Source organism: Anas platyrhynchos, chromosome 28 (genome assembly GCF_047663525.1).
Source record: "Anas platyrhynchos isolate ZD024472 breed Pekin duck chromosome 28, IASCAAS_PekinDuck_T2T, whole genome shotgun sequence".
NCBI classification, from domain to species: domain Eukaryota; kingdom Metazoa; phylum Chordata; class Aves; order Anseriformes; family Anatidae; genus Anas; species Anas platyrhynchos.
This window is the reverse complement of record NC_092614.1, coordinates 2151572-2161599: the sequence shown is the minus strand read 5'-3', so window position 1 is coordinate 2161599 and position 10028 is coordinate 2151572. Positions and strand designations below refer to the sequence as shown.

General features: G+C 68.1%; 1 protein-coding gene across 1 annotated transcript; it reads left to right on the top strand.

The window, feature by feature from the left end:
- The first annotated feature begins 3639 nt into the window (after positions 1-3639).
- Positions 3640-8256, top strand: LRRC3C (leucine rich repeat containing 3C). Its single transcript, XM_027445721.3, has 2 exons — positions 3640-3774; positions 5817-8256. The coding sequence occupies exon 2, from the start codon at positions 5895-5897 to the stop codon at positions 6675-6677; it is 783 nt and encodes a 260-aa protein (XP_027301522.1). The 5' UTR covers positions 3640-3774; positions 5817-5894; the 3' UTR covers positions 6678-8256.
- Positions 8257-10028: the final 1772 nt, after the last annotated feature.

Genomic DNA, 10028 nt, shown 5'->3' with positions numbered 1-10028 from the left:
GAATCACAGACTCACTGAATCATGGAATCCCAGAATCCCAGAATCACAAAATCCCAGAATCTCAGAATCCCAGAATCCTGGAATCCCAGAATCATGGAATATCCCGAGCTGGAAGGGACCCACAAGGACCATCGAGTCCAACTCCTGGCCCCACACAGGTCTACCTAAAAATTCAGCCAGGAGTTTCTAATGAGCAACAAGATTCCAGGGAATCGTTTGGGTTGGAAACAACCTGTAAGATCATCTGGGCCAACCTCTGGCTCCTCCTGTGCCACCCTCTGATGTGGGAGCCCCAAGGCAGCCCTCCCGGGTTGGGGTCTGTGCCCCAAATCACAGAAGCGTTAGGGCTGGGAAAGATCCCAAGGTCGTGCAGTTCAACTGTCCCCCTACCACCACCATCACCGAATCTTCACCCCCCAAAACCATCCAGCCCAACAGTCCCCCTACCACCACCATCTCCCCCTAGACCACATCCCCAGGCACCACGTCCAACTTTCTTTAACCACCCCCAGGGACAGTGAATCCACCGCCTCCCCGGGCAGGGGATGGGGTCTCCGCCACCTCCCGAGGAGGCTCCTTTGGGGTCCGTGGTGCTGGGAAGGGGATCAGAGCATCACTCACCCCCTGCTTCACATCACATCTGCCCTGAGCCGTGGCCCTAAAGGCACAAATCACCCCGTGCCATGCTCAGCAGCACCAACCCCAGGGTGACGTGGGGGCGTCCCCGCTGCGAAACCTCAGCCGAGGCATCGGGCACGTTATCGGGGTGCCAGCGGGCACCGCCGGGGCGTGCGGCCAAGGTCAGGGCCTGGGAGCGGAGGCAGGATTCCTGCGCTGGAGCGCGGGGCGACCATCTGGCCGTGCCTTTGTTTGCACAGCCATCAAAGCCAGCAGCGCGGCGCCGCCGCGGCCCCTCGGTGCGCGCGGCCATCTGTGCAGCCTTTGTGCGCGCCGCCGCGCCGAGCTCTCCTGCCGGGGAGAGGCAGAGGGTGCAGCACGGCGCCCGAGCTGCGAGGCTGCTTTGTGCTGCCAGCCCCTGCCCCGAGCTGCTCTGCTCCTCGCTCCCCTGGGACCCCCGTCGGGGTGCAGCCGGCCCTGGAACCCGTCAGCGTGGCACCCCCAGGGTGCCCTCTCCGTCCCCATGCCTGGCACAGGCGGCTCCACCAGGATCGCTCTGAGCCCCCCCAGCTCGGCACGGCTGCTGCCAGCCCTCCCTGGCCACATGGAGAAGGCAATTTTTGGGGTCTCGTTTCTGGCACGGAGGTGTTCGTGGTGCCTCTTTGTGCTGAAGGCATCGAGGCTTCTCCTGCTCTGCCCACGGCTGTGCACCCGGTGCCAACGTCCTTGTGGGCCTGAGGGTGGCCGTGCGCCCGTCTGCAGGGAATGGATGCGGGCAGGGGTCCCGCAGACCAACCTGGCCCCCTGTGCACCCACCTAATCACGGTGCAGCCAGTGGGTGCCAGCTCTGCAGCCGGCTCCAGCCCCGCAGTCGTGCGCCAGCTGGGCACAGCAGGGCCGTGGGGACCGGAGCACCACGCGCTGGCATCGTGCCGCTGGCAGGCACCAGGTGGCTTCCTGCAGCCGGAGCTTCCCCTGGCAGCTGCTGCCGGAGGGCTGTGGGCACCCGCAGGGGCCAGGAAAACCCAGTCCAAGCCCAGGCGCCTGGGGGTGCCCGCGGCAGCGCGGCGAGGTGCGGGGATGCCGTGAGCGGAGGCGGGGGATCCCGCGGGAGCCGGCCCTGCTTTGCAGGGGAGCCACGCACGCACGGCAGGCTCTATTTTTATCCCCGCTCCTGCCTGACTGAGCAGCTCCCTCTGCGCGGTGACATCTAATTTAGCAGCTTCCCTGCACCCCGCTGACTCCGCACGTGAGGGGGAAGCACAATGCGACGGCTATTTTTAAACGCCCATAAATATTAATCCCTCTCGGTGATGCAGCAGCAGCAGCAGCCTCTCTCTCGCTGCCGGTGGGAGCGCAGTGAGGGCACCCGCTCCTCAGGCTCCCCAACCTGGATTCACCCACCCAGGGAACCCCGGAATTTGGGGACAAAGGGTCCCTGGGGAGGAGGATCCATCCCCAAACCCACAGCCCGGGCTGGCAGCTCCCTGCGTGCAGGGGGGCTGCTCCCGCGTGGTTTCCCCGTTCACCCCCGTGTTGGGGGACACGCTCCCCTCCTGTTCCACTGGCCACGGTCCCGCTGCCGGCTCGGTACCGGCTATATTTAGCAGCACATTGGCAGTGGGGAGCTGGTGCTGCCTATTTTTAGCCACCGGTGCTGGCTGCGGCAGGGAAGGGTCCGTGCGGGGTCGCGCTGCACTGCAGGCTCTGCGTTTTCAGGCTCCATGGGGTGGGAAAGGGCCCGGTGCCCCCCAGCCCCATGGGCTGAGCTCTGGCTGAGCCCGTGGCCACCATCAGCTGGGGCTCGCCAAAAGCTCCGGCAGCTCCAGCATCGGTCTGGATGCGTCCGTGGTTCCCTCCAGCCTTGCTCCTGCAGCTGGTGGCTGCCTCGCCGGGTGCTGCCGCAGCTCCAGCAGCACCAGTATCGGTACTGGGGAGCTCGGGGCTGCTCCGCTCCCCGGCCAACCGTGGGGAGAAGCGAGCCGAGGAGCCTGAGGGCAGGTGGAGGCTCTCCCTGCCTGCTGCCCTCCAGCCGTTGAGGATGCCCCAGCGCAGGCTTGGCTGCGATCCCAACCCCAGGGATGGAGACGGTGGCGGGAGCCTGGGCCCCGCCAGGGCCTGGCAGCCCCCGGGCAGCTCTCGGGGGAAACGTGGGGGTCCCCGGGGAGTGCCTGGCTCCAGCCCTGCCTTCAGCTTCGGTTGCCCTAATGCAGCCAGATGCAGGCCAGGCGCCTCGTAAACCGGTTATCCACCGGAGCAGCGGCCTCTCCAAGGAGAACCTGGGGGGGTGGTCACCGGAATCCTTGCTCTCAAGGTCTCCTCTCCTCGTCCCCGGTGCCCGGTGTCCCGCGGGGGCAGGCGGGGAGAGCCCCGGTGCTGCCGGCTGCGTGGAGCGGAACGGGGCACCGGGAACGGGCCGGGCCCGGTAACGGCGGCCGCTCTCCATGGTCCTGAGCGCAGCCCGGAAAGCCCCGGTCCGGGCAGCTCGGGGCTGGGCTGGGGGCCCGCTCCGGGTCCCCCCCCCCGGGCTGAGGCCGCCTCGCTGCCCGCCTCGGCTCGGGTTTCCCCGGGTAAGCGATGCCGGTGCCTGCGGGAGGCGGCGGCCGGGAGGGGTCGCGCTCCGTGGCGGGGGAGGAGGAACGGCGCCGGGGGTGGGGGGGGCTTGGGGGGATTCCCGGTGTCCCCGGGGCTGGGCCGGGGGCAGCCCCGAGGCGGGGGCAGCGGCGGGGGGCACAGCCCAGCACCGGGCATCACCCTCCGGGGGGGCAGCGCCGTTCCCACGCAGGGACCCGGGGGGCTCGGCGCTCCCCGGCGGCTCCGTTCGCTGCGGCTGCCCCGGGCTGGGGGCTCGGGGGTGCCCCCGGTGCGTCCCCCCCCCTCTCCATCCCACCCCCGGGGCAGGGGTCCCGCGGCGCAGCCTCTCCCGGGACCGGCCGGGGAGAGAAGCCGGGAGCGAGGCGGGGGTGCCCGGCTCCGTGCAGCCCCCCCGGCGGGGCGGGCCGGGGGCGGGGAGCCCCGGGGAGGCCCGGGCGGTGGATCCCGCCCACCGGCCCCGCCGCCGCCGCCGCCGGCTCCGGGCCCGCCGCGCTGCGCGGGGCGCGGCCGCTCCGGCCCGGGGCGCGGGGCCGCTCCGCCGCCGCGGGGGGCGCACGGCAGGTGAGTCCGGCCCGGGACCCCCCCTCTCCGGTGCTCCCCGGTGCTCCCCGGTGCTCCCCGGCTCCGGGATGGGCAAGGCGAGAGGCGGCGGGTGGAGGGGCGGGGGTGCGGGGGGCGTGGGTGGTCCCCCGGGGAATTACCGGGGCTTCCCTCGCCCGCAACGCGCCCCCCCGGTGCCGAGCGGAGCCGGCGCTGGAGCGGGGTTGGGGGGAACCCCGGGCATCCCCGGCTTCTCCGGGCGCACCGAGGGTCCTGGTGCCAGCCTCGGTTGCCTCCCGGCACCTCGGGGGCGTCCCCGCGGCTGGCGGCGACCCCCGGGGGGTCGGGTGGGGACCCCGCACCCTGGCAGGGCGCTGCACCGGGCCGGTTGCGCCCGCGCTCGGTGCCGTGCCCGGTCCGGAGCACCGTGGCCGCAGCCATCCGAGCCCCCCGTGGGGCCCTGGAGAGCCGCATCCTACCCGAGGGGGGGTCCCCCAGCCCCCGGGTGCCGCGGACGAGGCTCCCCCTTTCCTGGGTCCCCGGTCCTGGCTCGTTCGGGTCCGTTTCCAGCGGTGCCCAGCCCTGGGCTTGCCCCCCCGGGTTACTTCTGGCATACTTGGGGGGCTGTTCCCCCCACCAGGCGGAGGTGCCGGTGTGGGGCTGGGGTTCCCGGTGCCCTTCAGCTGCTCGGGGCCCCGCTCCCTGCTCGGGGGGGTGCCAGGAGTGGGGTGCTCGGGGTCAGCCCTGCACTGGCGCGACCTTGGGGTGTTTCGGTGCAGTCGAGCTGAGTTACGGTGCTGAGCAGTGAGCGGAGAAAGCCCTGTCCTTGCCCCATCCCAGGCCTGGCAGCCTCCCCCTACAGCCCCAGCAGCCCCAAATTGGCTCTGGGGGCAGCTTGAGCCCCCCAACAGTGGGGAACAGCATCACTGCCCCCCGGGGAAACCCAGCCCCAAGGAGCTGCAGTCCCTCATCCGCAGGTGGGGAGGAGAACGTGGGACCCCTGCACCCCGGGGTGCTGTGGGGGCTGCAGGGGACACCCCCAAGGCTGCGGGCAGGATAACCAGGAGATGCCCGGGGCAGCACAGCGTGGGGCTCTCCACAGCACAGCTCTGTGCCACGGGGAGCCCTTTCATGCTGGTGGCTTCAGTCACGGGATGCTGGGAGAGGAGAGCTCCTGCATCCTGCTCTGGTTGTGCCGCCGCTGCAGCCCCTCGCCGAGACGGGACCTGTGGCTGGGAAAGCGGGGCAGCGCGCTCGCCGCTCTCGGACGTGGCCTTATCTGCTGCCACCACCCTGGGAACTTGCTGAACGCTCAGCTCCTGTGAATTTCCTTTTTCTGTTTTTGTTTCTTTCCTGCTGACGTTTTTCCCCTCCGGAATAAAGGGCTGGATGGGGACCATGGTTACAGGGTGGTGTGGGCAGCCCGGCCCTGGGGCTGGCGTGGCACCGGGCAGGGGACAGCTCAGCCCGGCCACCCGCCCGCTCCAGTCCCCTCCAAAGCAAACACCCCACAGAAAGCGTGCTGCGTGCCTGCGTCCCCGGGGCGGGCAGCGCTGGAAGCAGAGCTGGTGAGCAAGATCCCTGCCTGCATGCCAGCCCCGCACCGCTCGGGGAACCTGCGCTGCTCCTGCCTGCGCCTTGCTTCCATCACTCTCCCCAGGGGCCCTGCCTGCAGAGGCTGCTCGGCTGGAGCCAGGGCTTGCCGGCCGCCTCTGCAGGATGCGTTGGCCTTCAGGCAGCGATCGCACTGCCGGTGACCTTGGCGGGGATCTCACCCCCGCCTCTGGCTCAGCCCGCGCCGTGTCCGTTTGTTACAGCCCAGCTGCTGCACGCAGGAGACGTGTGGTCGCTCGGCCCCACGGGGCCTAATCCTGCTGGGCTGGAACACCGAGCGCAGCCGCTGATGGCAGGGGGACGAGTGAGCCGTGCCGGCTGTCCCCGTCCCCGTCCCCATCCCACAGCTGGGTGTGCCGGGGCGGGCGCGATGCTCCCCGCCGGCACAGCGGCGCTTGTGCCCCTTGGTGCCTCTGCCTGATGCTGTGCCCTTGCTGTCTCCGTCCCAGATGCACCGATTCGAGCCCAAATCACCGTGGGCAAGAGCCGAGGGGCCGGTGGCCGTGTGAGCAAGCCGGCTCTGCGCCATGCCTCCGGTGGAGCCGTTCCTCCTGCGTTCCATGACCATGTGGCTGCTCCTGCAGAGCGTCCTCCTCCTGGCCTCCTGCCTCCGCTCGGCCGCTGCTTTCCCCAAGGGCTGCTACCCCTCGGAGGAGGAGGGGCTGAAGACCTTTCGCTGCAGCAACGCTCGGCTGACCGAGGTCCCCAAAGACATCCCCAACGACACCAACAAGCTCTACCTGGACTCCAACCGCATCCCCTTCCTGCCCCGCGACGCCTTTCGGGACCTGCCGCTGCTGCTGGAGCTGGACCTGTCCCACAACGCCATCGCCGGCGTGGAGAGCGGGGCTTTCCGGGGTCTGGGCGAGCACCTGCACTCCCTGGACTTGTCTTCCAACAGGCTGGTGTCGGTCAGCAAGGACGCCTTCAGCAACCTGAAGGCCAAGGTCAACCTCTCCAACAACCCTTGGCTGTGTGACTGCCGGCTGCAGGAGCTGATCCGCACGGTGGAGCTGGCGGCCGGCTCCTCGGGCGGCATCGTCTGCGACTCCTCCGTGCAGGAGGAGCACGTGGGCAAAGCCTTCCTGCAGGTGATCGCCGACACGGACTTCTGCAACATGTACAAAAAGACCACGGACATCGCCATGCTGGTCACCATGTTCGGCTGGTTCGCCATGGTGATCTCCTACCTGGTCTACTACGTGCGCCAGAACCAGGAGGACGCCCGGCGGCACCTCGAGTATCTCAAATCCTTGCCCAGCAAGCAGCGGCGCTCGGAGGAGTCGTCCACCATCAGCACCGTGGTGTGAGGGACCCCCGGGGATGTTCCCGGCTGCTGTCACCGCGCAGAAATCGCCGTGTTTTGGTTTGTTCTGGGGCAGCTGTGGCCACCCGCAGCAATGCGAGCACCGGGGTCGGGTACACAGCGAGCGGCTGCAGCCATGGGCAACAAGCACGGGGCGAGTGGGGAGACCCCCAGCGCGCCCCCACCGCACGGTCATGGCTCCGACTGACCTGGACATTCGGACTTCATTCCAAACTTTTTTTATTTCCTTTGCAGAGATCCCCTGGGGCATTAATGAAATCAGTGTTTTAATCCCTCCGGCTTACCCTCTGCCACCCGAGGGATGTTCCCGGCGGCACAGGGCACCTGGCTGCCCGCCCGGGGGGACACGAGCTGGGCAGGACAGACGGACAGGGGACAGGGGGACGCAGCGGTGGGGAAAAGCGAGGGCCGGGCGTGGGTTTCCCCCAGCTCCCGTCCCTCGCGCTGGGCGCTGCGGCCCCATCTCCCCTCTCCGCCCTCGCTGCTCCCCGGCCCTTCCCGGGTGGAGTGAGGGGCGCGGGGTCCCTCACAGGGGGCTCCCCCGCTTGGAGATGGGTGCTGGGGGGGGGATCAAACCAGCACCTCCCGCTCTGAGCCTGCGTTTCAGCGAGATGCAAACGGGAAAGGAGCTCGCCCCGGGCTGAGCCCTGTGCCGAGGGAGGTGGGTGCTGATGGAGGGGGCCGAGGGCATGGGGGGAGCGGGTTCCCCCTCGGTGCTTCCCCGGGGGCTTCCAGCCCAGTGGCACCGCCACCACCGCGGCTCCCACCTCTTACTCAAGGACTCACACGGCTGCGACCGGTCACTGTGACGGCGCTGGGACGGGGACGAGGCGGCCGCTCGTCCGCCTGCTCCCCGCTTCCCGTGCCGCTGGCAGGAGCCTGAACCTCCCCTCACCCTAAAAAGCCCCAACGTCCCTTTTTTGACACTTCCCGGATTGGGCTGCAGGTTCCTGGTTTCGGTAGGTAGAGATGGGCTCCGCTCCCACCTCGGGGCGTGCAGGGTCCAAGCGGAGCCTCGGAGCAAAGCCAGACCAGACCCGGACCCTTCTGGCCCCTGAGAGCTGTTTTTTTTGCTGGTTTTGCCCTTTTTTAAACCAACTGAAGCTAAACTGCCTTAACTCACCGAGAGCACCAACCAAAGCTGCTTCAACATCCTCTGGCAGCACCCGCCCCGGAGCAGCGGGGGCTTTTTATTGCTGGATCCTGGCCCTGGCTGGGGGCAGGCAGGGTTCGGGGTCCCCACTCCGTTCCCATCCCTCCCGCATCCAGGGCTGGCGGAGGGAGCGGTGCCCGCACCCTCCCACAAGTGCCTACATCCCCAGCGCAGCCCCGTGACGCACAAACGCCCCCGGCCCAGCCCCAGCCCGTGCGGCCACTGCCCCCTCCCCATGGCGGAGGAAAGGGGCTGGGGGGAACCGGACCGAGCCCCCGGGGGCACCCCCGGGTGGCTGCTTGCACGCCTGGGTGGGGGCACCCCCGGGACCGTCTGACCCAATGTGTGTTTTGTTTAAGGGACCTTTCATGTTCTTACTTTATACAATAAATTGGCTTTTACTTTGGGAGCCCGTGGCTGCCGCGTGGTGGTTGCGCATCGCGTCGGTGCGTGGGTGCTTCCGCAGCGCCTCGTGCCGGGGTCTCCCCGGTGACCCCCCTGCCACAAGGAAGGGACGAGGACACCCACGGCACCCGGTGTCTGGGCTCTGCCAGTGCTTGGAGCTGGTGCCTGCAGAAACCGGACACCCCGGGGCCCCCGGTAACCCAACCCATGCCTTGAATTAATGAAGGCGCCGCTCGGTTCCTGCGGCTCAGGTCACCACCACGTGCCCCGAGCTGTGCCCGTCCCCAAGCTGCAGCCACCAGGCCCCGTTTTGCTCCCTGCCCTCCTGTCCTTACCACATCGTGCGGCACAAGGGACAGGCACCGCGGTGGCTGGGGGACACCCGAGCCCTTCCCCATGCCCACAGCCACCAGGTCCCCGTGCCAGCTCACCGGCAGCTCTCCCTGCATGGCTCATGCCGAGAATTGGTGCCACGGAGGGTGAAATCCAGGCCCTAACGCGGAGCGACAGCTCCCACTCGCGGGACGGTGACCTTGGCTGTCACTTGGCTGCCTCCAGACGCGGCACAGCCGTGACAGCCCGCAGAGCCTGCAATCCCGAGCAGATGGCAGCCCCCACTCCCCGGGGAGCCTCCTCCTGTGCCCCACGAGCAGCTGGGCAGGGGGCTGCGGCTCCCCGCGGTCCTGCTGGGTCTGGGTAGCACCGAGCCCCCGGCGGTGTCCCCGAGCCACACCGTGCCTTGTGTCAGCCAGGAGGGGACCACGGCACCGCAGCGTGCGCACCCCTGCCCCGTCGCATCTCCCAGGCTCCTTCCTGCCCGAGGTGCTGTTAGGATGGGAAATGCCAGGCTCGTTACAGCTGACACTAATGAGCAGAGGGGGAAGGAGGTGGATCCCGGTGGCAGCACAGCACCGGCAATCCTCCAGCGGTGGGAAATGCCTCCCGCACCCGCGCTATCGATTTTAAAGCCTCATTAAATGCTCTTTGGGTCCCGCCGGCTGGGAGGCTGCAGGAGCAGCGTCCCCTGCACAGCCAGGGGAGGGAAGGCAGCATCCCTCAGCCCTGCAGCACACAGCCTGGAAATGTCACCTGCAGCCAGCCCCAAGGACGGGGACCGGGTCCGAGCGCTGCCTTTGGGGTGTTTGGGGCTCACCATGGAGCTCGCCCTTCGGTCCTGGGGCAGCACCAGGAATAGGGGCTCCTGTTTCTCTGCGCAGCTGCTGGGCTGCGCGGGTGGGCAGGGAGAAAAATACATAAGAAACCTCATAAAAATCTGCAATAAGCTTCAAGAGGAGAACTTCTCCTAGGACGGGCTGAACGGCACGGAATTGATGCCCCTGGTAGTGCTGGGCATGCGCTCGGGTGTTGCAAGGAAAGGGGAGAGAAGAGAAACTGGGATCGGGGGGGGAGCCAGGAGGTGCCCGCGGCCGAGCGGGGCTGGGACGGGTCGGGAAGGGCAAGGACGAGGTCTGGGCCCTTCGTCCCCAAAGCTCTAGGAAATGTGTGTTTTTTATCGAGGCACTAAACCCATCCATTTTCATACCGCATTTCTGGGTAATTTCTTCCCCGACACGCCGGAGATTTATCTGCTGGGATCAGTAACGAGCAAATTAGCAGCGCGACCTCCTTCTGCGCCGTTCCTTAAATCTTTGTTACGAACTCCCGGGGCACCTCGGCCTCTCTCGGGGCTGCCGGGGGCTTTCTGCTCCCAGGGGTGGAGGAGGATCCGTGCCCGTTTCGTTTTGCAGGACAGACGTTTTAGGAGAATGGTGAAAC

Coding starts and splice junctions, on each gene's coding strand:
- LRRC3C (XM_027445721.3), top strand. CDS start 5,895: ATGCCTCCGGTGGAGCCGTTCCTCCTGCGTTCCATGACCATGTGGCTG.